The 26,891-nt window shown below is 54.6% G+C and overlaps 1 protein-coding gene across 1 annotated transcript; it reads right to left on the bottom strand.

The window, feature by feature from the left end:
• Nucleotides 1–7,847: 7,847 nt before the first annotated feature.
• PTTG1IP (PTTG1 interacting protein) lies at nucleotides 7,848–25,358 on the bottom strand. The gene is made up of 6 exons (XM_061423355.1): nucleotides 25,056–25,358; nucleotides 17,505–17,557; nucleotides 15,510–15,618; nucleotides 12,076–12,247; nucleotides 11,355–11,401; nucleotides 7,848–9,562 (listed from the first exon to the last, which is right to left on the bottom strand). Exons 1-6 carry the CDS (start codon nucleotides 25,153–25,155, stop codon nucleotides 9,516–9,518), a joined length of 528 nt encoding a protein of 175 aa, XP_061279339.1. The 5' UTR covers nucleotides 25,156–25,358; the 3' UTR covers nucleotides 7,848–9,515.
• Nucleotides 25,359–26,891: the final 1,533 nt, after the last annotated feature.

Genomic DNA, 26,891 nt, shown 5'->3' on the forward strand with positions numbered 1-26,891 from the left:
AATAATGATACAAAAAAGATCTTAATGACCCAGACACTCACGATGGTATGATCACTCACCTAGGGCCAAGCATCCTAGAATGCGAAGTGGGCCTTAGGAAGCATCACTACAACAAAGCTACTGGAGGTGATGGAATTCCAGTTGAGCTATTTCAAATCCTGAAAGATGATGCTGTGAAAGTGCTGCACTCAGTATGCCAGCAAATTCAGAAAACTCAGTAGTGGCCACAGGACTGGAAAAGGTCAGTTTTCATTCCAGTCCCCCCCAAAAGGCAATGCCAAAGAATGCTCAAACTACCACATAATTACACTCATCTCACATGCTAGCAAAGTAATGCTCAAAATTCTCCAAGCTAGGCTTCAATAGTATATGAACGGAGAACTTCCGGATGTTCAAGCTGGATTTAGAAAAGGCAGAGGAACCAGAGATCAAATTGCCAGCATCCACTGGATCATAGAAAAAGCAAGAGAATTCCAGAAAAAACATCTATTTCTGCTTCATTGATTACACTAAAGCCTTTGACTGTGTGGATCATAACAAATGTAAAAAATTCTTAAAGATATCGGAATACCAGACCACCTTACCTGCCTCCTGAGAAATCTATATACAGGTCAAGAAGCAACAGTTAGAACTGGACATGGAACAACAGACTGGTTCAAAACTGGGAAAGGAGTTCATGAAGGCTGTATATTGTCACCATGCTTATTTAACTTACATGCAGAATACATCATGCAAAATGCCAGGCTGGATGAATCACAAGTTGGAATCAAGACTGTTGAGAGAAATATCCATAACCTCAGATATGCAGATGACACCACCCTTATGGCAGAAAGCAGAGGAATTAAAGAGTCTCTTGATGAAGGTGAAAGAGGAGAGTGAAAAAGCTGGCTTAAAACTCAACATTCAAGATCATGGCATCCAGTCCCATCACTTCATGGCAAATTGATGGGGAAACAATGGAAACAGTGACAGACTTTATTTTCTTGGGCTCCAAAATCACTGCAGATGGTGACTGTAGCCATGAAATGACACTTGCTCCTAGGAAAAAAAAGCTATGACCAATCTAGACAGCATATTAAAAAGCACAGACATTACTTTGCCGACAAAGGTCTGTCTAGTTAAAGCTATGGTTTTTTGAATAGTCAGGTATGGATGTGAGAGCTGGACCATAAAGAAGGCTGAGCGCTGAAGAATTGATGCTTTTGAACTGTGGTGTTGGATGAGACTCTTGTGAATCCCTTGGACTGCAAAGAGATCAAACCAGTCAATCCCAAAGGAAATCAGTCCTGAATATTCATTGGAAGGACTGATGCTGAAGCTTAAGCACCAATACTTTGGCCACATGATGCAAAGAACTGACTCACTGGAAAAGACCCTGATGCTGGGAAAGATTGAAGGCTGGAGAAGAAGGGGACTACAGAGGATGAGATGGTTGTATGGCATCACTGACTCAATGGACATGAGTCTGAGCAAGCTCCAGGAGTTGGTGATGGACAGGGAAGCCTGGCGTGCTTTAGTCCATGGGGTTGCAAAGAGCTGGACACGACTGAGTGGCTGAACTGAACTGAATGCATATAGAGAGAACTTGGAAGCCAAAGAAAGCTGTAAGTAATATTTTTAATCACCTTGGAATATTTACAAAGTTTGAGCACATATTAGGTCTCTAAGAAAACTCAAGAAGCAAAATCCTTTGGAGGGTGAGTTCTGCCTAGGATGTGGAAAGCTGGGATGATCATTATCCCAGTCTACAAATGAGAAAAGTTGGACAACCTCAAAATTACAACTTTGCTTAAACCCATCAGAAAGCTGGGATTTTGACGTTCCAGTGTTTAAGTTTAGGGTCCTCTCCCTAATCGGTCTGCTCTTACTTTCAGACTGAAGCCTTCAGGCTCCTCAGATAGATGCTCACTTTGTCTTGTCCGCATCAGAAGTCTCTCAGTATTAGAAGGACGGCTTTCTGGGTATAGATATCTAAGCCTAAAGCCTTTAAAGGTGTCACCTCACTGTTGTTATTGTCAGAGTACATCCAGGCCCAGCCCCTTGGTGGTCTTCCCTCTCTGGAGAGGAAACAGGGTCACTAAGTCCCACCCCAAAGTGCAAGGACATGAGATCTGCGTCCGTGTGAACCTGCATCAGGGCAACAGTGAGCCCGCCTGCCACTCCCCATTCCAGCGCAGTCAGTGTCCAGAAGCAAGCTGGAGGGTCCATCACACAGGGGAGTGAGCCTGGAGAGAGCCCCTCCCCGTGCTGCAGGTGCGCAGGGCAGGCCTCGAGTTCCAGGCGGAGTGGGGACACTGAGAAAAACCTTCCAGCAGACCATCCTCCACCCTCAGCACGGGTGATGCTGAGCAATGTGAGGTCAGTGGACACTAAAGGTAACCATGACAACCACAAAACCCAGAGCCAGTCAGCCCCGGTAGCTGCCTGCCCCTGCAATAGCAGCCAAACAGAAGAAGAAAAATGTCCATTTCCAGATATAAATACTGTTAACCGCAGTCTCTATTGCCCTCCAGACAGTATCTTGCTCTCAGTAATTACAAGACACACAAAAAAGAAGGAAAAACTCCCACAATCAAGACACAAAAATCACCAGAACCAGATTCAGATGTGACTCAAATGCTGGGGTGGTCAGACCGAATTGATATTAAGGCTCTAGAGGAAAAGATAACATGAAGAAAAGAGTGGAGACTTTGAGCACAGAGATGGAGACAGAAGGGGCCCATGGAAACTCTGGAAATAAAAACAGGGAAACAGAGATGAAGGATCTTCAACAGTCTCACAAGGAGACTCAGTACAGACAAGGGGAAGAACCATAAGCTTTGGGATAAGACCATGGAAATAACCCAGACTAAACAGAGAGGAAAGACGGGCCCCACCCCCAACAGAACAGAACAAACAAAGCCTGCAATGATTTCAAACGGCCTAACATGGCAAGCCACTCCAGTATTCTTGCCTGGAGAATTCCATGGACAGAGGAGCCTGGCGAGCTACAGTCCACGGGGTCGCAAAGGGTTGGACACGACTGAGCCACTCACACATATACAACATACAATTGGCAACAACTGGCGTCACAGAAGGAGAAGCAAGAATGGGCAGGAGATATATTTGAAAAAAATAATGGTTGGGAATTTTCTATAAGTAAAGACACCATGGCACAGATTCAAATTCAGAAGGATTTAAATGTATACAGAGAAAAAATAAATAAACAAATAAATGTATACAGAGAAGATTAGCAGGCTGCAGTCCACAGGGTCGCACAGAGTCGAAAACGACCGAAGTGAGTAAGCAGCCGCAGCATAATAAACATACAAGAGTCACACCAAGACACGTCATGTTCAAAGTGATGAAAGCCAAAGATAAGGAAGTCACCTTGAAGGCAGACAGAGGGAAAAAAAGACCCATGACATGCAGAAAAACAAGGACCAGAAGACCACACACCTGATGCAGAGACCACGCAAGCCGCAGAGCAGGAAGAGGAAGGGCAGATGCCTTTACACACATGGAGCTCAGATCTCTACACCCGGCAAACCAGCCTTCCGAGGACTAGGAGAGACTTCCGGTGAGAGCACCCTGCGAAGACTCTAAAAGGCTAGAAGGAGGCAGGTTAGGGAGCAGACCCAAGAGACTCGATGCGGTGACTTTAGGGAGCAGACCCAAGAGACTCGATGCGGTGACTTTAGGGAGCAGACCCAAGAGACTCGATGCGGTGACTTTCCAGGTGTTCTTCCTCTTTCACTTCCCAGCTCCGACCAGAGGGCGCCCCCAGTGTGGGGGTGACAGGCCAGTGCGGGTGGAAAAACCCCATCCTGTCTCTCTAGCCAGAGAAAAGGAGACCGTGCGAACCGAAGGCCGTGGTGAATCCAGGTTTTGTGCTCTTTTACTTCTGGACAGATCCCGATCCTGGAGCAGCACGGTGCGGGCAGCGCACCCGCCCAAACCGCCGCAGAAAACTCCCCCTGGCCACAGAAACCGGAAAACGGCCCCCGTGGTCCAGAAAAATCGTCAGCGATCCTTCGTTTTATCCCTCTTCCCTCCCTGCTGGATCCCTGGGCAGCCTCTGGTCGCCTGACTCCACCTGGCCCCTCCTGCGGAGGTGGGGCCCCTCTGCCGACCACCTCCCGACCCTAAACGAGGGTCTGGGTCCTCCCCAGCTGTCCTGGCGGGGTCTGGGGAACATCCTAGAAACAGGCCTCGCGCCTGTCAGACCTGGGAGGTGCTGCACAAGCCTGGGGCTAGCGGTGCAGCCGTGAGAGCAGGCCGGGGACGCAGGGCTAACAGGACGTCGGGCTTCACCGGGGTCATCCTCTTGCATCCCTGGAAGGGCAGCACCCTTGCCTTCTGGCAACAGGCTGCAAGTGCACAGGCTAGATTAGAGACTCTGGGGCGGGGCCCAGCCATCCGGGTTTTAAGGGCCTTCCGGGGGATGCCGGGATTCCGACGCAGCTCCAGTTTGAGAGCTCTGGTGGGCGGTGCTCAGCCGGGACACTCCAGACAAACTGTAAGGGCATCTCGGAGGAACACAGGCTCTGGTTTATCAGGCCCTGCGTGGGCAGTGAAGCTCTGCAAGCCAATCGAGCTCCCAGGTGACGCCAGGCTACTTAACCCGGGCCACATCACACAGAGCAAGCCTTTGGGGCAGTCGTTCTAAGCCTTGCTCTGCATTACCATCACCTGGAGACCCTGAGGGAAAACCACCTCCTGCGTCCCTCCCTCCCCAAACCCTGGAGACCAGTGCGCCTGGAGGCGGGGCCAGCCACGGGAGAGGGTAGTGGAAGTGCTGGAGGCGGGGCCTGGCACAGGGGAGGGCAGTGGGCTGTCAAGGTAGGTTAGCTGCTGTGGAGCAAAGGTCTGGGCTCCTGGAAATGAGGCTGTTAGTGGGCCTAGTACGTGAGCCTGCACCCTGCCCTTCCAGCCAGATTCAGGGCACTTCCTGCACCGAGTTATGGAGAAATGCACAGGCAAAGCACCCTCAGCGGCTGACCTCTGCAGACTGGAGAGTCTGCCATGGATCACCAAGGGGTCCTGGTGGGGTGGATGCCAGCGGTCAGCACCAGAAGCTAGGGATAGACCAGGAGCAAATAATATGTCACCTGGAAGGAAGGAGAGGAATCGGAGTTTTTTGAGCCCCAGGACCTGTCAGGGGAGGGGCCCTGAGAATGAAACTGATGCTTAGCTGCTAAGGAAAATTCTAGGTCTTTTGGTCAAACACTTCCCGAAGTCTGGCAAAGGTTTCCCCTGTGGCTCAGCTGGTGAAGAACCCGCCTACCAATGCAGGAGATGCAAGAGAAGCAAGTTTGATTCCTGGGTCTAGAAGATCCCCTGGAGAAGGAAATGGCAACCTGGTCCAGTATTCTTGCCTGGGAAATTCCATGCACAAGGGAGCCTGGTAGGCTACAGTCCATGGGGTCACAGAGTCAGACAGGACTGAGTGTGCATATACATTTGGGCAAAACCCAGCTGTGACGGTAATGGAGACACCTGGCTTTTCCCCAGTGGTCTCCAGGCTGGTGAGAAAGGACCCTGTCATTCAACCACAGGTGAGACCATGGAGTGCTTCTCAGGGCTTCCCCAGATGGACCTGTAGCCATTTTCAAGGGCCACTGTCCTGGAGCAAAGGAAATCCCTGACCCTCGGGAGTTATTACCAGCTCTGCGGCGGCTTCCCCAGTGGCTCAGATGATAAACCAGTCGCCTCCCAGTGCAGGAGACTGGGATTCAATCCCTGAGTCAGGAAGATCCCCTGGAGGAGAGAATGGCAACCCACTCCAGTAATTTTGCCTGAAGAATGGCAAGGACAGAGGAGCCAGGCGGGCTACAGCCCGGAGGTCGCAGAGTCAGATATGACTGAACGGCTAACATTTTCTGTGGGGACCTGACCAGCCACGGAGGTCTGCTGGCCAGAGTGGGGCCTGTGGAGGCCAGATGAGGATGGGTCCCACTCGAGTCTAGCTCACTGTGGGCCCATGGGAACCAGAGGCCCAGACGTGTCAGGGATGAGCTCACTTGGTGCCTCCCCACCGGTGCCTGGGACTGAAGGCAAGACTGCCCTATAGATAGGCCTGGGAACCTGTGGAACCCACCCCTGCCGCTGAGACGGTGAGCAGAGCCCTGCATCCCAGAGCGGGTGTAAAGGGTCAAATGTAGGGCCCCCTGCGTATGATGAGCTGGGTCGTGTCCCCCAGATTCACAAGCCGAAGCCCTAATCCCAGCACTTCAGAATGTCAAGCTCTGGAGAGGGGATGGTTAATGAGGAAATGAAGTTAGAACGAAGTCGCTGGGTGAGCCCTAATCCTGTCTGTCCGGGTCCTTCCAAGGAGGGACGGCCGCCCGCTCCCACAGGAGGGGCCGCCTGAGACGCCTGGGCCCAGACTCCGAGACAGGAAATGTCTGTGTGCGCCTCGAGCTAGTGGTCTCGTCACAGTGGCTGGGGCGGAGGCACTCCAAGATCCTCTGATCTGGCTGTTCCAGGGCAGGTGGGCCGCAAGGAGCGGCTGGGGCCACAGGCCAGGCCCCAAGGGTCACAGCTGCCGGGGCGAATTAACTCAGCTCCCAGCACCTCGGCTCTCTCCAGCTGCTGGCCTGGCACCTGCTTCCCTCTCCTCTCCGAGCCCTGCCAGCTGAGACCATCTGACGCCTGTGCCTCCACACTGACCTCAGGCCAGTCAACCTTCTGGCTCTGTCGTCTGCAGCGCCTGACCCAACTATGACATCACCAGAGCTGACGGGCCTGGTGAGCAGGCGGCAGGGAGCCCAGATGCTCAGCCAGACACTGTGTACCCCCCAGACAGTGCGGGGGAAGTGGCCTGATCAGGGCAGGTGGCATGCCAGGGGTCTGGCTGTTGGGAACACGCTAGAATGTCCCCTGGAGGCCGGCTGCTGACTTGCTGATGACAGTGGTGGGCGGCACGCTTGGACAGCACAGTCATGGATCATGGAGCTGTGGTCAGAGGCCTATGATGCCCAGCAGGCACAGGGAGAGGTGTGGGAACGTGGAGTCAGAGTCACAGGGCCTGGGGCAAGCTGACCGGGTTGGCGGGGCGGGGGGGGGGGGGGGGGGCGGGCAGTAGGCGGTGAGCATGCCGGCCCAGTTCTGACCCCTGGACCTGCTACCAAATACTCGAGATCCCAGGACTCTGTTGTTTTGTGGCCCCTGAAGAGGCTCCTGCTCATTTTGGCGCCTGGACCCCTGGGATTCAGTCACTGAGCAGGCAGGCTCCCTGTGGGCTGGCACAACCTCACTGTCCCTCAGCCAGCACTGGTGGGCAGTGAGTGCCTGGAGCCTTCTTGGGAGTTGGGCCAGTTTCCCCAAGCAGCCACCTAGCCTGGCTCCCACCGTGGTTTCCCTTCCTGAGTTGTGTCCTGAGGGGAGGGAGCAGAGCCCAGTCCCAGGCCTGAATAGGTCCAACCTCTCGCAGTGACCGTCCCTTCCAGTTGCCTTCAGCAGCCCTGTGACTGAGACTAACCTCAGAGTTTGGAGCAGAGAACGTTTATCACAGGGCTGAGCAGAGACATATGGCTTGTGCTCAAAAAAACCCCAACTAAGCAGCAGCTCACAAGATGGAGGGGCCCCGGGGAGGGGGAGGGAGTGGGGGACGAGGCCAGGTGTCTGCACTGGCCACATGTCTGAAGCAGGGGAGCTGCAGCAGGAATGAACGCATCGCAAGGCAGGGCCTGGGGACCACTCACCTCGTGGTGTGGAGGCTCCCTACCGGCCTGGCGTTAGGAGCACGCTGCGTACTCTGCCAATGGGTCCTGAAGCCCGTCTTATACTCCAGCAGCCCCGCTGCCCTTGCTCCCCAAGCACTCACGTCCACAGCCCCCAGAAATGAAACACAAGGACGCAAGGCATAGTCAACAAAAGCATGTATTAATCAGCTGATTGGAAACTGGTTAAAGATTAAGGCACTCAGACTCGTGGTTTCCTTGAGGTTACAATCTCTGGCTGCTCTTGGTGCTGCTTCAGAAGAATGTGAGACTGCGGAGCTGCTCCCAGGAGGGCTCTGTGCTGTGTGGGAGGGTGGCACGTGCACCAGCAACCCCGCTCTAACAACCCGTTTTATCTACAACCCGGCTCTGCTTTCAGCTCAGCAGCCTCAAGTCAGGAAAGAGTGATTTTACATCCATACTATCAAGTTAATACAAAGTTCATTAAAGTCTACTACAAAGTTTATGAACAAACAGCATAAAGTAAAAATTTGCAGACTGTTATATTTAGGAATGTTTCATAATACTTTCATTGCTATCAAATGCCCAAGAAATCAGAGAAATAAGACAAAAGGACTTTGTTAAAGGTTGTTTCTGGTCTGTGAAATGTGAGGGTGGAACTGAGGTCAAACACAGATCCATGTGGCTAACCAGGCACATGTGGCCGTGTGACAATGCCCTCTGACCCCTGGATCCGCATGGACGCCCCTACCTATTGTGCACGTTCACCTTCCTTCCCAAAGCTCAATGTTTTTCTCGTTTAAAACAATCTGGCAACTAGGACTATTTTCAGATTTTTTTTAAGAAAGGCTGTTCACAGTGACTTCACCATCTGCTGTCCCTGCCAGGAAGTGCAAGGGCTACTGACTGCAGGCTCGCATCTTGATCTGGAAAAAAGGAACCCCAAGGGCAGCACCACCGCACCCAGCGCCCGTGAGAAGCCGCCTCTGTGGGAGATTCCCAGGACAGGCCGAGACAGACGACGGGCAGGGAGCTAGGGTCGGTGGACAAGCGGAACCGCCGCCAGTGCCTATGTGTGGAGATCCCATCGGCAGCCCCTCCTCTCGAGGGAGGGCCTGTGGTCACCTGCAAGCCCTGAGTGACCACCAGAGACAGCAGGGAGGGTCTGACTCAGGAGACCCCGAGGCTGACGCTCAGTGGGGCTGAAGAGAAGGCAGGCAGAGCCTCAGGAGGCCCTCCCACCCCCAGGACACAATAGCACCTGACTGACGACTGCCTAACGACTGCCCATCGAAGGTTTTATAATTCAGATGAACACTAGAATATCTTGATGTACCCGTAAAGACACAAACTTGAAAAATCACCCCATAAGCAGTCTGAACTCTGACAATAAAGCTTTTTGGGAGAATCTTTTGGGTGGGAGAATAAAATCCAATAATAAAAAAAGGTTTACAGCTCAATGCTATTTGGTGTGGGTCAGGTCAGACTGCATCCTGGGCCCCGAGATGCAGGGGAAACGATAGGGGTTGGGGAAGTCCCAGGACGGACTGCACCGCTCTGCTTCCTGCACGTGGACCTCGTGGGCCTGGATGCAGGGCCGTCTGCACTGGCTCACAGACGAGCGGAGGCCTGAGGTGTGCCGCTTCCTCCCCAAGTGGACAACAGAACAACAGAGAAGCCCTGACAGCCTTCGTGTCTCAAGTGATTAAATACAGAAACGAGAGAAGAGGAAACAGAAGCTCCCAGGCCTCAGCCCGAGGCAGCTTCCTTCCCTAGGGCAGGAGGCGCACGGGCGGCGGGTCCCTGCTGACTACAGGCCTGGAGACTGCTCGCCGCGCCACCAAGTGCGTCTCAGTTGTTTTCGAATCTGGCATATGGGTTTTCTTCTTTAAACAAACCTGAAAACAAAACAAGCCTGATTAGAAATACACGCGGCCACAGGCAACAGGAGCCAGAAAACGGCACGTGAGGCTGTGTGTGAAGGTTTCCACAGAAGCCCGTATGAAGGTTTACTGAAGCCCCAAGGAAGACAGGTGTGCAAGGAGCTCAGACACTACCCTTCTGAGAAAGTCACACCACTGGCGACTTTAAAACCAAAGTGAAATTTATTGGAAACAATACTTCTAAGAAAAATAGGTCCTAAGCACAAAAGACTTGTTTGCTGATCCAGAAAGAAATAAGAAAGCAACTGTGTCATCCCTCTGTGGCTGGCTAAATTATACATAAGAAAACAAAAGCGCCATACTTGAGATGCTCTATATAAATCCTGATTAATTTTTAGAATTAAGATCACAGGCAGAAGGTGACTTATCAGTTCAAAAGTGAAGGAGCTAAACACTCGAAGACCAGGAGTTGCCTGTATGAGAAGCGTCCTCTCCTTCTCTTTAAACAGCTGGAGCCACTGCAAACCCTCCTCCCCGCAGGGCTTGGGGCGTGGGGGATAATGGGGTCAGGTGCGGGTAGAGGGAGGGTGCTGTGTGTCAGGGGAAGATGGTGAGCTCAGCTGGGGAGAAACGCACGGCTGGTTTGGGGTAGGGAACTGTCATGTGCCAAGTACAAGCAGTACTGTTAAGGTCCTGCTGGAAAAAATACCCAAACCAGCTCCTGGCGCTACTTCTAGTTTAGAGGGAAAAACAGACGGAAGCTGCCTTGTGAGAAGGAACCCAAAGGGGAGGGGGTTTCATCTGTGCTGTGTCTTGTGTGTCAATCAGGCTCAGCCCTAACCCCGCCCCAAATTCTTCCCAAGATCGAGGCTTTCCTTCCACAGTCCAGGCCATTCAGAGGGCTTCACACAAATGCGCACAAGTTAATTCCATCAGTGCAATTACAGGGCAACTGATCAGCTCCTTGAAAGGAATACAGGGAATCTCTGACTGCTCCAGAAAAGGCCTTGTGCAGGTTGGGCACAGGTCCAAGTGTGTGTGTGTGCTCGCATACACACGCATGCGAGCACACACCCACCTGTCTCTGTCTCTTATTTACATTAATTTTAATCAGATATCAAAAAGCTGAGTGTGTGTGTGCGTGTGTGTATGAGAGCACACACCCACCTTATTTACATTAATTTTAATCAGGTGTGTGTGTGTGTGTGTGTGTGTGTGTGTGTGTGTGCGCGCGCGCACACACCCACCTGTCTCTTATTTCCATTAATTTTAATCAAATGTCAAAAAGCTCCTTTCTACAATTTCCAATTTCGTAGGAAACCAAGCGCAGAAAACACCAATGACCTTGGTGGTTTGCAAATCAGCACAGAACCAACTAAACACAGGAGCAGGTTCAATGCTCCTAACACCAAAGAAAACAGTCCCTCCATGGAAAACCTCGCCAAGCAAACACTGGAACAGAACAGGACACAGCTCCCAGGACAAGGCCTGAGTGTGGCCACTGCCGAGAGGGTGGGAAGTCAGGCCAGGAACAACTCCAGCATGAGGGTGGGGGACAAAGGGCCCCACAGCTCAGGAGCTCCCCAACTGGAAGGCAAATCAGAGCAAAGGGGAAGGGAGGCAGCACTTCACAGGCACACAGGTGCCGGGAAGGCCAACGGATGCACAAACACTCGGGGGAACCAGTGGTCAACCGTGTGCTCCTGGAGAGCCACCCCACACACAGCAGAGACTGCCCGGCACTGAACGTGACCGGGAAGGCCGGGCCAGCCCCTGCCAACAGAAATGGGGAGCCCATTGCTCTTACCATATTTTTTTCTGATTTCATCATGTCTCAACTTCATCTCCACTCTCCTAAAACAGAGAAATCTGGTTTAGCACCAAACTACAGCATAATTCTAACAGCTGTGCCTCTCACATCCTCTGGCCTGGAGCCAGACCGGGCAGGACAGCTTGGCTGTGGCCATCCCAACCAGGATGGGCAGGTGTTAAGCACGCACTCAAAGCTGCTTTGATGGCACATCATTCAACTCTTCCTTTCGATAAAACCAATTCCAGTGCCCCTTACTGTGATTTTAGAAAATGTTCTTTTCACATAAAAACAAATCAGCAAAGATCTTCTCCTTGGTTCTGAAGACAGTGGGGAGTACATGGGTCCTGGCCCCCAGCAGCCGCAGGCTGGCAGGTCAGCACCCCCAATCCTGGCCATACTGCACACACTCGCCAAAGGGCTCCAGGACCAGGGACACATAGTCACCAGAGCACTGGCCACACAAGAGGCCCAGTTAGGCCTCAGACGGACAGGAGACCTAGTTAAATGCCTTCCTCCCGCTGAGCCTCTGCTGGCTCAGGACTGGACCACCCGCTAGAGGCCATGCCAGCCCAGCCCCCACACTCAGCTTCCCACCCTCCACACCACCCTGAGAAAACCCTGTGGGCACTCCACGTGGTCTTGCTCTTCAGACGTGGAGGAAGCTTGGGCAGCAGGAGCACCCCACCCTGCTGCCCCCAATCAGGCTGGGCCTCACCGCTCCTCCTGCCGGACCCGGCGCTCCTCGCGCTCCCGGATGGCCTTCTCCTCGCTCTTGTCTGGCCGTCGGCTCCGGCTCCTCCTGCAGCAGCAGCAGCAGCAGATGGCAACCCCCAGGAGGAGGGAGCCCCCGATCACCGACATGGCAATGATCAAGGCCTCGAAGTTCACTGCAAGTTCAAAGGCGCAGAGTTAGGGCCTGACCGCTTCTGGCAGCACCCCTCCCTGTGGGGTCTCCAGAACCGGGGACGGCCCTCCTCGTGGGGTCTCCAGAACCGGGGATGCCCCTCCTCCTGGGGTCTCCAGACCGAGGATGTCCCTCCCCAAAGGGTCTTCAGAATTGGGGACGGTCGTCCTCGTGGGGTCTCCAGAACCAGGAGCGCCCCTCCTCGTGGGGTCTCTAGAACTGGGGACACCCCTCCTAGTGAGGTCTGCAGAACTAGGAGCGCCCCTCCTCGTGGGGTCTCCAGAACCAGGGATGCCCCTCCTTGTGGGGTCTCCAGAACCGGGGATGTCCCTCCCCAAAGGGTTTCCAGAACTAGGGACGCTCCTCCCCCATGGGGTCTCCAGAACTAGGGACACCCCTCCCCCACAGGGTCTCCAGAACTAGGGACGCCCCTCCCCCATGGGGGTCTCCAGAACTAGGGACGCCCCTCCCCCATGAGGTCTCGGAACTAGGGACGCCCCTCCCCCACGGGGTCTCCAGAACCAGGGGTGTGGTGGCAATGCCCCACCTTCCTCCAGCCTGTTTCTGTGACTGAGTCACCAGTTTCCATCAACTTCAAGCAACAGGTAAGTTTCCTCACCACCTGATGCTGGAGAGATGTTTCCAACCTGAGGAAAGCTGACAAAACCAGGTAGACCGGCCCTGCTCTGACGACCTGAGTCAAAGGCCAGCAGGAGGCATGTCTGCCTGTGCAGGCCAAGGGCCCGCCAGAGCCACGGCCCAGGTCAAGGGACACCCGGGGGCTGCAAAGCGGCACTGCCGCCATCAGCTGACTGTGGTTTCCTGCCCAGACCTAACACAGTTAGGACAAATTCCAATTCTTCCCAGCTTCTCTTGAGGGTTTACAAATTAAAACCAGCCACTCAGTACTTTTCCACTTCATTCTCACACCAGAGCCTCTCAGAGGACAGCCTGGCACCGTCCAGTCAGCCCGGCCCCGCCCTGTATTCCTGGATGGTGGTGGGACCCTCCCATGACAGCTTGCAGCACTGGGCTTGCCTCACAGAGCTGATCACCTTCGACCCTGCCAGTTTCTTGGCTGGGGGTGGGGGAGGCAGATGCCCACCGCCCCGGTGCCCCCACCCCAGAGCCACCTCAGGCTGCCAGCGTGACAGCACTGGCCATGAATCTTGTGGTTTTTTCTCCCCTGACCTATCCCGGAAGTGCCAGAAACACAAGAAATAGAAGTAACACAAGACCCTCGCAAGCAGAGGATGTAACTTTTGGATCAGAGAACTCCCAAACAATCAACTTTAGAAACCAGTCAGACTGAGAAGACCGTGGCTCTAAGACACACCTGCCCCCACCGGAGCCTTTCTTGTCAGCAGCTAGACCCAGTTATAAAGCAGAAACAGAAACCTCACCATGATGGGGAACAGGACGTATTAGACCTGAGCAGAGAGAGACCTGGTCCTGGACAAAGGGCCAAACGATAGAGACTTCGCTGTTCTCCAATTGAATGTATACACTTAAGGTTGTCACAGTCACAAGCCCACATGATTATGCCTAGAACTGAATAAGATGCCCCTACAGTCACCTCCAAGAACAGAAAGCACCTGCGGTGCAGGCCTGTGTGAGAGCAAGGCGTGCTGTGACCAGGTGAACCTGGAGTGTCTCCAGGGGCCCCCGCAAGGCTCCCCCAGACGAGATCCCAGCTCCCTGCCTGCCTGAGGATGAGCCCAAATCCAAACTGTGGGCACTCCACCCTCCTGTTACCACAAAGACTGCCCCCCAGCACCCCTCACCCAGTGCGAGCCTGCGTGGAGTGCAGAGCCCCCTCCCCAAACTGCCCAGGGCCAGATGTCCTGTGTCAGCCACACTCACAGCCCCAGGGCGGGAACCTCACGTCACAGAAAAGGACCGACCAAGGCCCCACCCTGCCTGAAGCAGCGTCCACTGGGGCGGCCACTTCTGAGAAACGTGTGGCCAACAGGCTAAACTGCTGGTGTGAGCCAGCAGTCCGCTCCTAAGGGCATGCCCAGAGCGGTGGGCAGCTGCGTTCAGCCCACACAGGAGCACATGGCAGCCCACATACAGCCCGATGTCCACCAGCGCGCCACAGCAGCCGCCCGTGGGGTCCCAGGGGACAGGCAAGCACTGGATGTGGTCTGTGTCTTGCTGAGTGGCATTACCTGCAAGGCTCCTGTGACAACCCACTGAGTACACAAGTGTGTGTATGTCTGTCCACACACGTGCATGCATGTGTGTTTGTCCTCTAGAGTACGAGTGTTTGCACACGCGTACGTGCATATGTGTGTGTGCCCTCTAGAATACGAGGGTCTGTACACACACACGTATGTGCACACACATGCATGTACTCTAGAGCTCAGGCCTGGAGGGGTGAGGGCTCAAGTGTGCACTGTGTTAGGAGTCACGCTTCCAAGTGTTGAAAGCACTTTAACGGTTCAAGCCCGAGATGCCCACGGTTCCCTGGAGCCAGAGCCGTCCCTGCAGAACAGGTGGGAGGGAAGGTCCCGGGGAGACAGACACCAGGACGACACATACGCTGGCGAGGCCCAAGGAGCCTTTCCGGAGTGAGGGTGGCCAGGAGGGCAGCCAGCTGCGTGGACGTCAACAGGCACGTCTCCACGTGTACGTGCACACACACACACTCACACAGACACAAACTTCTGGGTCCCCGAGGTTTCAGCGGGTGAAATCAGAAGTGAGTTGTTCAGTTGAAGGCTGACAGATTCTGGGACAGAAATTGTTTAGAAAAAAGGTAACACAGAGAATAAATTGCAGATGAACCGAAAATGCAAACACACAAACGGACCATCACAACTCCCTGTGAGAGCACCAGCTCCTACAATCTGCAGCCAGGCGGGCCTCTGGAAGGCCCCAAGCCTGAGCCACTAAGCAAAGGATTAATAAGCCCAACTCATAAAAATGAGTTCCAGGTGGCAGCATGTACCACCCACCAACTGATATGGCCACTAGAAACCAGCCTGGGTCTCACCGAGTGCACGTCTCCCTAGGAGAAGCACCGCCACCCGGACAGGAGCTGACACCACCTGCATGGCCCTGGGATGTGGGGAGACGCCTGCAGAACAGAGGCCATGGCCGTCAAACCCGGGCCACCCCTTTCTCAGACACCAGCACTCTCACCGGCCATCCCCACTTCTGGCGTCTTCCCTTCATTGAGCACAACCAGAATGTTCAAAACGACACTGGTTTTGCAAGAAACAAAGAAAGTGGTGACTTACCCCAGCACACGCCCCAGCGTGCGGAGCTTAGCCGGCAGAGGGAGCTGGGCGGCAGGACTTTGGTCACTGGGTAGTCCAAGCACATCTTGTTCGCATTGCACCAAAGGCACTGGAAGAGGACATCAGACGTCAGACGGGCCAGGGTCTGCCCTGCGCGGCCCCCACCACTGCTGCTCCCTCCTCAGTCCCCTCCCCAACACAGCAGCTCAACTCCACCCACCCACCAAGGCCCTCCTCACTCAAACCTCCTCCACCAGGCACCCCCATGCCTCGTGGCTTCCTGCAGCACTGGCAGGAAGGCAGGCACTCTGTGCTTCCCCACGTCCCTCACTGGAGGGTCCACATCCCCTGCAGGAGGGACCAAGCCAGGCAGTTGAGTGGTGTCCACCTAAGGTTATTACCCACTTGACCTCTACAACTCCACCGAGTGGTCCATTTTAAAGACAATGCAACTAAAGAGAAAGTGCTGCTAGTGAACCTGAAGCCATGTTGCCCGTGTCCCTGGAGCACGTGGTGGGGACCTGGCTGGCACACCAGGCAGGGGCCTAGAGCCGGGCACGTGCTGGCTCAGATGGGAGGTTTGAGCCACCTAACAAGCCCACCCAGGTTGGAACATTGTGGGTATTTTTATGCTCAAAAGTAAAGATTTCACTAAGTTGTTTTTCTTACAGGTTTTAACAGGATAGAAAACAACGTTATTTTTCCATCCCAGGTTAGGGTGAGAGTCTGTTACCAAAAAAATGTCGCAATGAAACCTGGGGTCCCAGGACCACCGAGGCAGTGTACACTCTGGTGCCTCATGTTCAAAATGACAAACAGCAGCAAGGCCCTCTTCGTTTTTGCCATTTGAGGATTCCTTCCATTTCAGTGGTTCTTTCCTGAGTTAAAAATTGGGGGGAAATCCTCCATTTTAAAACCGTCAAGTTTTAAACATCTCATCTTCCATTCTTCCCCTGCAGTTTTACCAAGAGCCCCTGGAGCGCACTGCGCTAAGTTCTCCTCCACGGAAGTTCTGCCACCATCTCTCTCCTGTTTTTAGATAACGAGATACAAGCACGCGGTGAACCACGCGGGTGCTGGCAGGCTGCAGGGGCCTATGGACCCTTCCAGCAGCTCCTGTGCTTCGAGGAGTCACACACTGAGGGCCTGGCTTTCCTCTGCACTCTTTATTCTTGGTTGCACTGGTCTTCACTGCTGTTCAGACGTTTTCTCTAGTTGCAGCGCGTGGGCTTCTCATTGTGGTGGCTTCTCTTGTCACAGAGCACAGGCTCCAGAGCACAGGCTCAGTCCTTACAGCGGAGGGACTTAGTTGCTCCGAGGCATATGGGATGTTCCCGGATCAGGGATCACACCCATGTCTCCTGCATTGAGCAGGTGGATTCTTCACCACTGAGCCACCAGGGAAGCCCTCCCCTGCCTGAGTTCAGAGCGGGAGTCAGGCCTTCAGAGGACGTGTGTACCCACTGTCATCTGGGCAAACCTAACCAGAGACGAGAAAGAACACGGGGAGCTCTGTCTCAAGGACCCCTCAGCAGGGGAGCTGACGCTCAGCACTGGGTAAGAATGGGGGGCTGAGAGGACCCCAGGCACGCCGGCCATGTCTCAGGGCCCATGTGTAGAACAGCCCAGCCCCTGTCCCAACAGGCCTGCAAGGTGGAATGACACCCAGGAAGCCCTGGACACAGGTCGACAGTCACAGACTAGGGGCTAAACATGTCCCCCCAACTTTCAAGCACCTGCCCTCACCCAACACCACACCTGCAGGCCCCGGGGCTCATATGCATTCACGGCCGTGAGCCAGGGGCTCACGTTTGCTCTCAGGGGCTGAAGCAGCACGTTAATAACACTCAGTGGTGTGTGCAGCTCTCCTGACAGTTTAAATCGCCCAAGAAAAGCTGTTACTGACCGCCCTGAACCCCCTACCATGCACACGGCCCCTGGAGTCAGAGCTGGCCAGTGTGCTTCTGCATCACGCGCTGACCACGTACCACTTACCGAGACGTTTTTCAGGCATTCTTCACAGGTTCTGCTTGTGTTCTGAGAGCAATCTGCAGGGAAAGAATGAACATCACTGAGAATCCTGCAGTGTCAACACCAGGAGGCCACAGCGAGTCATGCTCAGAACCTGGAGAGGGACACCCAGCCTTTAAGGTGCACAGCTGAGCCTCTGTAAGTGGAATCCTGTGGGGACATGCCAGCAGCGGGCGTGGTCCTGACCCCAGGGGTCTCCCAGGAGACGGTCACCTGCTTCTTGCCTGGGCACCTATGACCAGCTCCTCAGCAGACACTCTGGAGCCGAAGACCACAGCAGCTCCAGGCTGGGCTTGAGCCAGGCCTCAGCCCCTGGCTGGTTCCCCAGGCAGGAGGCAGAAGCCTTTTCAACCCCGTGGAGCACCCCGCACACCCCCCGCCTCTTGGGCATCTTCACGAGACAACCACTACAGGAAGGACTCAAAGCTGAGCAGCTAACAGCTCTGGAACTCAAGCCAGTCAGGGGAGAGCTGGTGCACGAACAGACTCTCCAACCCACCATCAAGCAGCTGCTCTTCACCCCAGGCTGCCTGACATGTGCGCACACTCAGAAGAGGCCTGAGTACAACCCTCAGCTACTAGCAACGGCTCAGGAGTCACAGTCAGGTCCCACTTCCCACCCACCAGAACTGAGGATGTGAAACCGCGGTGAGGTCAGGGGCTCTCAGCATGTCAGCAGGTGCGCACAACGGCTCAGGAGTCACAGTCAGGTCCCACTTCCCACCCACCAGAACTGAGGATGTGAAACCGTGGTCAGGTCAGGGGCTCTCAGCATGTCAGCAGGTGTGCACAACGGCTCAGCCACTTGAAAACAAACAGATGCTGTCCGGGAGCGCTTAACAGGAGGATTCCTACACGCTGTTTCTCACAAGTCCTTTGATTATCTTCACGAGGAGCAGCACGCTGCTCCCAGGAACTGAAGTCATTGTGTGAGACAGGCTTGAATCTCCTTCAGTAAACATTCTCTTTACGACAAAACTGCTTAGTCTCGATCCCCTTTCTTGAGATATGGATCGTCTCCTGACCTTGTGACCATGATTAATCCCTTGTTCCCTTGGTAACAGCTGCTGTATGTTTGGTTTTCTGATCTTTACCATTGTCGAAAGAAGGATCTTGTACAACAGCCTATATATACTCACAGAAAGACCATTAAAGCACCTTTGCTCCATCAGAGCTTAGGTCCCCGTGTCGTTTTTGTTTCTCTCTCTCTCCCCGCCCTGGCTAATTCTCTGGAGTGTAGAGACCCGCCATGCTCACTCTCCTGCCCGGGCTTCTCAGACCCCCTCGAGAAGGTGCCCTGTGCCTTCACTCCCTCGAGAGGGCACCTGGTGCCTTAGTGAGTGATGCAAGCTCTGTATCAAGAGCTTTACTGGTTATCTGCGTAAACCAGGGAATATCAGCCTCTTTCTCTCTTTCACTTTCTTATCGTCAACTCCGGACCACCAGGTTCCAGTCCATTAAAGGACCCCAACAAGATGCTCCTCCGAGACTCAGCAATTCCACTCTCAGTCTTGTGTGTCCCAGACACACCAAGACCCCCGTGCACAGGAGAGCTGACAGCAAACTTTACATATGGTAACAGCTGAGAGTTGAACACGGCCCAGGGGTCCAGGCACCATGCGTGCCCCTCGGCCTCCCTGCAGGTCTGGAGAGCCGCCAGGTGGCTCCTCCTGCCTAGTGGGAGCATGCTCCCCTCCCAGCACCACCTCCTCCTCACGTGCAGTGCCTGGGGGGCAGGGGACAGAGGTGACTGGGGAGTCCTGCAGTGGGACACTCTTCAGCCCCAAAAGAAGCAGGCCTGCATACAGATGACTCTACAGACCATGAGGGCCAGGAGAGGCCCCCACAAAGGCCCACAGCACAGGGTTCAGGACAGGTGAGACTCAACTGCGGGGGGCAGGTCGGACTGGGTGGGGCCCCGACTGCTGGAGATGCCTGTTCTGAGGCTGGAAAGAGGTCAGGGTCGAACAGGTGGAATGCACTCAACAGCACAGGTAGGTTCCTGCATCTCACTGCACAAAGAATGAATGGATCTAAGAGGAGAGGAACACTGAGCTCTTGGTAATGATGTGTGCAGGGAGGCGCGGGGGCGGGGGTGTCTGTAATTTCAGAATGTGACAAACCCCACAGTGGGCAGAGGAGTGCTCACCACCTGGGTACCACAGCTCCCTGGACTTCCTGAGATTCTCATGATGAAATGTGAGGAAAGGGAGCTTTAGGTCTAAGTCACAATCTCATTCATAACGTTTGCTGACCAGGACCTGTACTAAACTGCTACCTGAGAGGGCTGGGGAGCGCTTCTCTTCAATAGTGTAGCTCTTGTACATCCCATTTTTAAAAATAAAAGCCCATTTCTGTCACAACATACCATTCTAAGGCAATCACTATTAAATAGCATCCTTCTCAGAGCCTCCAGTAGCGTGCTGTTAGCTTTGTGTTGAAGCTGATTTTAGACTACTTTGACACATTCAGCCCAGGAGGGCAGAGAAAGCTGACAGCCCCCAAACGCCTCTCACAGCAGGGCCGAGAGGGCAGGGTTGCCACAGGTGTTCGGAGCCCCCTTACCCACAGGCCTTGGATGGCAGGAGGGGGAGCCCTGCGGGGCTGCTGTGAGGACAGCTTCACTTGAAAGCTGAATTCTGAGTTCTGTCCACCAAGGGGACTAGGGTAGATGATACTGTCCCCACTACAAGGCACCAGGCTTGTGCACAGGAGAGCTGTAATGGACTCTCGCCTCCTGAATGTTCATGATTTCACACCAGCATGGAATAAACAGAGAAGGACAACCAGCTGAGAGCCTCCATCGCAATGGATGCCAAGACCACCGAGCCATCTGCGGAGGGACAAGAGATTACACACGGTCTCAGAGCACCCCCACCCTGTTCAACTGTACTCAGGAAGACAAAAGGCACCCGAAGAGTGATAAAACGTATTGCCACGACGACCTATGACCACAAGACCACAGGACCAGTGGCAGAAGGTGCCTCCGAGGGTGCAGGAAGGACAGTTATCCAGTGGCTGAATGCTCCCCACATGCACTCGAATCAGATCGGAGGAAACTGACAGGACCGCAAAGAGGCCTCTGAGCCCAAGGACAGGCTGAAGGGCTGCCCCAGGGGAAGGCAGGCTAAGAGATACCACAGCCAACAGCAACACATGCGTGCCCGGGGTCAGCGGCCGGAGGACGCCACTGGGTAACTGGTGATCTGTGTGCACGAGGTGTGTGTTAAATCAAGTGTTCAGCAGCATCCTAATGGTCACCATGCAGACCTGACTGTCACGTGCTGCTGATATCTTCCTTCTTAGGAGATACACCCTGGCGAACTTAGGGCAAATGGCCACATCACAACTTGCTCTCATCGGTTTGGGTAATCCAACTTTCCCGGCAGTCCAATGGATAGGACTTTGCACTTTCACTGCAGTGGCCTGGGTTCAGTCCCTGGTCAGGAAGTACAGTCCCACAAGCCACGTCACACAGCCAAAATAAGCTGTCCCAGGCAGACACAGACAGGAAGGCAGAGCACACATGGCCAAGGCTGCAAGAACAGACAGGGATTCTGGAGTTCACCGCATCATCTTTCCTTCAACTTTCTCTGCAGTTCTGAACTTTTTCTAATAAAGCGCTGGGCAGGGAGGCACGGTGGGGATCTATCTGCATGACGCTCTCATCTGCACATCCACTCTCGATTCCTTCTGAAAAACTGAAGCAAGCCTGCACTTCCTTGTCGTCAATCTTAACAGCAGCCAAGACAGAAACAGTAATAAAGCACAGGAATTCTTCATGGAGAATTTCCAACGCAGAAGCCTGTGTGACAACTGGTCCTGCAGGAACTAGCAAACCCGTCCAGCCCAGCGTCTCCAGGTCACGGGCCAACACAAGTCAACAGAGAGGCCAGGAGCAGCAGGCTAAGGGGACTGCCTCGCCCTGCTGCTCCTAGCATGGCCTGGAACCACCGGGCAGGTTCTCGGTGCAGAAACACCAACGTTACACAGCCCTCACAAAGTCAGCACAAAGCCCTTGAAAACACCAGGGCACAGTAAGAAAGGGAAACATGTTAACTATTTACATCTGATTCAGAGACCAGGCACTCTTGGTCATTCAGGGCATTTTCTCTCATCACAGAAACAGGAAATCTGGAGCCAAAAAGCCCGCCCAAGATCCCAAGCTTGAAGGGGCAATGTCGCTGAGGCCGGGCTCTCCAGCTTGGACTCTGAGCCACTGACTAGAGAACTTTAAGTCTTGTGCTCTCAGGAAAACTAAACTAAAGAAAAAGGGTTCTCAAGACATACCAGCCATGGTACATGTGATTTCTTTCCTACAGTTTCAGGTGAATCCTGCTTAACCATGGAAGAACACACACTACGTGTATGAAGAGGCATGTTTTCTAACAACAAGGAAACAAGTAAGCATATTGCCTGTGGAACATAACAGACCAGAGGGCTGCATTTGGCCATGCCGGCGGCAGTGGAAGGTCCCCAGAATCAGGCACTGTGGCCATGGCGCAGGGCAAAAGGACACGGGGGCAGGGCGTGCTGTGGCTGTCACCTTCCCAGGAGAAGTGCGGCAGCAAGTTCATGTAGACAGAAAGTCCTGGCTGTCTTACCACCTCGGCATAAAAGGGGGAAGGAGAGTACAGAGCAAGGCAAAGGCTCAGACCCATGCACACACCCATTGCCCTGTGACCTGCTTGGGAGCCCCCAGTTTTCAGCAACAGGACCGCAGTGCTGCTGGACTGAAAGGGTGCTGAAGGAGCCCCACCTCCACCCCCACAGCTCCTCTGGACCCCTGTTTAGGACAACAGCCTGAGGTCCTTTCAGGGGTGGCCTTCCCTCCAAAGTAAAGATGAAACTCAGCTGGAGTCTGACCCCATACACAATTAAAGTGGGGTCCAAAGCCCACGAAACTTCTTCAATGAATTTCTCTCCGAAGCTCTTCAACACCTTGTGGGTTCCTGATGCCTCCCCTCCACCCAAGCGCACAGCAGAGAAGACATGGCTGGTTCTGGATTGCTGTGATGGTCTTTGAGTTCACACACCTGTGGTGCTTAATATTGTCCGTCAATTGTCTGCGCTAAGGGATGCCGAGAGAGCTGGTAAAACACCGTTTCTCTTTTCCTTTTTACGAAGATTTTTTTCTTCTTCTTGGCCATGCCTCATGGCTTGCAGGATCTTAGTTCTCCGAGCAGGGATGGAACCGGGGCCCCTAGCAGTGGAAGCACCGAGTCCTAACCACTTGACTGCCAGGTAATTCCCAAAAACACTTCTGGTAGTATCTGTGAAAGTGTTTCCAGAAGAGATTAGCATCTGAACGGGTGGACAGATGAAAGCACTGGCCCTCTCCAGGGAGGTGGGCATCTCCCAATCCACTGAGGCCCTGACAGAACAAACTGCAAGGCAGCACGAATCTGCCGTGTGATCTGAGATGTCATCTCCCCTTGCCAGTGAGGCTTAGACTGCGCCGTGACTCCCTGGCTCCCTGCTGCCCGGCCTTGAGGTGTGGACTAGACCACACGCCAGGTCTCCCTGGTTGAGCAGACAGCGGCTCATGGGGCTCCTCAGCCTCATGGTCCTGTGAGCCAGTCTGTCATGTGAAGTGAAGTCCCTCAGTCGTGTCCGACTCTTTGTGACCCCATGGACTGCAGCCCACCAGGCTCCTCCATCCATGGAATTTTCTAGGCAAGAGTACTGGAGTGGGTTGCCATTTCCTTCTCCAGGGGATCTTCCCAACCCAGGGATCGAACCTGGTCTCCTACATTGCAGGCAGATGCTTTATGGTCTGAGCCAAATAACTCTACATATATCCTGCTGGTTCTGTTTCTTTAGGGTAATTTTTCCTGACTAATACGCACAGCATCCTTGCAAGGAATGCAAAGTATCATAGATGGTGTAGCCACATTCCTATGGCATGACAAGCAGTCAAACCACACAGCAAGCCCAGCCTCTGTGGGAAAGGGGCACCTCAGTGCTCAGTGTGGCTAGAAAAACTGCGGCCTTTCTCCTGAAATACTACGCCTGGTTTCATTCCCAAACTGTCACAGGACCCGCCCACTCAGCTCACAAGGGTCTCTGGTGGCTTCCGAAGTCCAGGGCCAAGCCAGCATGAAAGGCAAGCAGCCAAACACACAGGGGGCGTTTCCTGACACACCTACTCTAACAATGCAAGAGCGCAGGCCCTTCAGCCACCCAGGAGAGACTCTTGGGTGATAGCAGATTTGGTTCTCATCCAGCCTGTTTAGTAAAAAGCACTCCCAGGTCAAACAGACCAGCTCACAGGGCTCCTTGGACCCATGGTCGTGGGAGCCAGGTCTTTGTAACAACACTTTCCCTACAGCTACATATATCCTGTTGTGCTGAAAGTTCACATATGTGCTGAAAAATCAATTTCAACCAAAAGTTCCCTATTCTGTGCAACTCCACTGCTGCACTGACAGATAATGTCACAAGTGTGCACACAAGTATGTTTAGAAGGAGAATGAAGAGACTCACGCAGTGCTGCACGCAGACACCCGCTCAGGCCACATAGAGGAAAGGTGCCTTGCAGTGCTACAGAGTTGATGCAACTACAGCTGACCAGAGCTGAGAAACGCCCTGGCCCCTCAGGCTGGCCCAGGTGGGTGAGGTCACCAGCCAGAGGCTCTGTTTTCCACACTGGTGATTACCCACCCCCCCACCCCTTGCACGCCACACACAGCTCCCCCATCAAACCCTCCAAGATCTCCACCCACCTGCAGACCACCCACAGGACGCTGCCCTCCAGCAGCCCCTTTTCTGGAGCTTCTGAGCTCTTAGGTCATGCTCTCTCCTCACCCCGCTAACTGCTATTTCCAGGTCAGGCAGCCCAGGAACTCAGCGCCTCCATCAGCCAGTCACCATGTAGGCTCAGCACCGGGCACAGGTGGTTACTGAGAAGTGGTGGGATAAACAAAGAGGGCCACCCAACCTACCCAAGTAGGGAAGGTCTGGAGAGCCTAGAATCTGCCCCGGCAGGGCAGGCCAAGTTCAAGCACTGGCCGCTGACCCTGGAGCTCCTCAGAGGGGTCTACTCTGCACAGTGGGCGTCGGTGGAAGGGCTGCACACAGGTCTCCTCGAGGGGAGCAAAGCCCCCCAACACACCAGCCGTGCCCACACAAGGGCCAGGCCCCTGGACTCCAGTCGCTGACCTGCTGTGGGTCAGGCAAGCTCTTCAGCTCTGCTTCTGACCCCGGGTCCACACTCGACAGCTCTTTCCCAGGGTAGCGGGGACATTAAAGAGGGGACAGCGCTCTCGGCCAGGCCGCCCCCGCGGTCCCGGACCACCCCGAATGCTGAGCCAGAACAAAGGGCCGGCCCAGGCCACCAACGGACACTCGGGTGGCCCCCGGCCGTCCCCGAAAACCGGGCGGGCCTGGAGCATCCACCCCGGGCGGCTGCGACCCCCTGCCCTCCGCACTCCTTGACCCCGACCCTGCTCCCCCTGTCCTCACCTCGCCCGGTCCCCTCGACCCCTTGACCCTGTGCCCCCCGACCGCCCTCACCCTGGGCGGCGGCCGCCGGGAGGAGCAGCAGGAACAGCGCAGCGCTGCCGAGTGTCGGTCCCCAGCGCGGCGTCGGTCCGCGGACTCCGCTGGACGCCATGGTCGCTGCAGCCTTGACGGTCGATCGTTGTCTCCTTCGTCGTCTGGACTAGCCACACCTCGGACCCAGGCCAGGCGCCTTCGCCCGGAAGAGCAGCACGCCGGAAGTGGGCGGGGCGACGGCCAAGCAACAGGGGCCCCGCCCATCGCCCTCCGGCCTGCTCCCAGCCGTTCGTGATCCCGCCTCCCGGTGCGCGGCTTAGTGCGCCTGCGCAGCAGGAAAGCGGCAGGCCGCAGGATCCGTGCGACCCAGTGCGCCTGCGCGACAACAAGGGCCTGTTCGGCTGCGGCGCCCCCGCGGCTTTGGCCCACAAGAGGTGCAGCAGCTTTCCAGGAGTCAGGAAGTGGCGCCGCTTCCTGGATTGGTGTCGCAGGAGGTGCAGAACCAGTGCGCTAGGCCCCCATTCCCGCCCCGACACCCAGATCCTCGCATGCCCCTCACCTCCCCGGAGCTCGGCCGCGGCTGGCCCTCTCCTGGGAGGTCTGCAGGCTGCAGCTCCGGCCCCGACGGCCTCAAGAAACGATAAAAAAATATGTATTGCAAGAGTCCAGTTGCTTTCTTGTGTTTGATTGTGTTCGAAAAAGTACAATGTGGCTTCGGGGATGGTACAGGGAAGCCAGAGACCCATCTCCTAAGCTTCCGGGGTCCCTGACTTGTGGCTTCCTGGACCAGTCTGGTAAGACCACCTCCCCTGGTAGAAGCAGTGCTGAGATCAGGGGTGGAGCTTCTGTCACGGGGTGGGGTGGGGGGTGGGTGGGGTAGGGTCTCTGTGAAAGAAAGAAAGTGAAAAGTCGCTCAGTCGTGTCCGATTGTTTGCCACCCCATGGACTCTAGTCCACGGAATTCTCCAGGCCTGAATACTGGAGTGAGTTCAGTTCAGTGTAGTCGCTCAGTCGTGTCCGACTCTTTGCTACCCCATGAATTGCAGCACGCCAGGCCTCCCTGTCCATCACCAACTCCCGGAGTTCATCCAAACTCTTGTTCATCGAGTCGGTGATGCCATCCAGCCATCTCATCCTCTGTCATCCCCTTCTCCTCCTGCCCCTAATCCCTCCCAGCATCAGAGTCTTTTCCAATGAGTCAACTCTTCTCATGAGGTGGCCAAAGTATTGGAGTTTCAGCTTTAGCATAAGTCCTTCCAATGAACACCCAGGACTGATCTCCTTTAGAATGGACTGCTTGGATCTTCTTGCAGTCCAAGGGACTCTCAAGAGTCTTCTCCAACACCGCAGTTCAAAAGCATCAGTTCTTCGACTGGCTAGCTGTTCCCTTCTCCAGGGGATCTTCCCAACCTAGGGATTGAACCCAGGCCTCCCACACTGCGGGCGGATTCTTTACCAGCTGAGTCACCAGGCTAGCCTAAGAATACTGGAGTGGGTAGTCTATCCCTTCTCCAGCAGCTCTTCCCATCCCAGGGATTGAACCAGGGGTCTCCTGCATTGCAGGCAGATTCTTTACCAGCTGAGCTACCAGGGAAGCCCAGGGTCTCTGTGATCTTTGATCCAATTCAGGATCCAAGCATAGCTTACTGGGTCGTCTTCCACCACTGTCCCACACCTACCTCAACCCTGACTATTGCTGTGAAATCTGGGGCAGGGGCTTTGTAGTCCAGCTTGGAATCTAGCTGACACTGGGGAAATAGGTGGGATGCAGACAGATGGCCTGCTAGCATTTGAAGCAGGGTATATCTGTTTCCTGCCAAAGACTAAAATTGAGCCAGGAAGGAGGGAGCGCTG

This window comes from Bos javanicus, chromosome 1 (genome assembly GCF_032452875.1).
Source record: "Bos javanicus breed banteng chromosome 1, ARS-OSU_banteng_1.0, whole genome shotgun sequence".
NCBI lineage: Eukaryota > Metazoa > Chordata > Mammalia > Artiodactyla > Bovidae > Bos > Bos javanicus.

What these genes read in the sequence shown, in the direction of transcription:
- PTTG1IP (XM_061423355.1), bottom strand. Translation starts at nt 25,155, where the DNA reads ATGGCGTCCAGCGGAGTCCGCGGACCGACGCCGCGCTGGGGACCGACA. An exon ending in CCCGGCGGCCGCCGCCCAGG is followed by an intron (nt 17,558 to 25,055) that starts GTGAGGGCGGTC and finishes CTTTCCCTGCAG; the next exon opens with ATTGCTCTCAGAACACAAGC. An exon ending in CGGGTCCGGCAGGAGGAGCG is followed by an intron (nt 11,402 to 12,075) that starts GTGAGGCCCAGC and finishes TCTCTGTTTTAG; the next exon opens with GAGAGTGGAGATGAAGTTGA.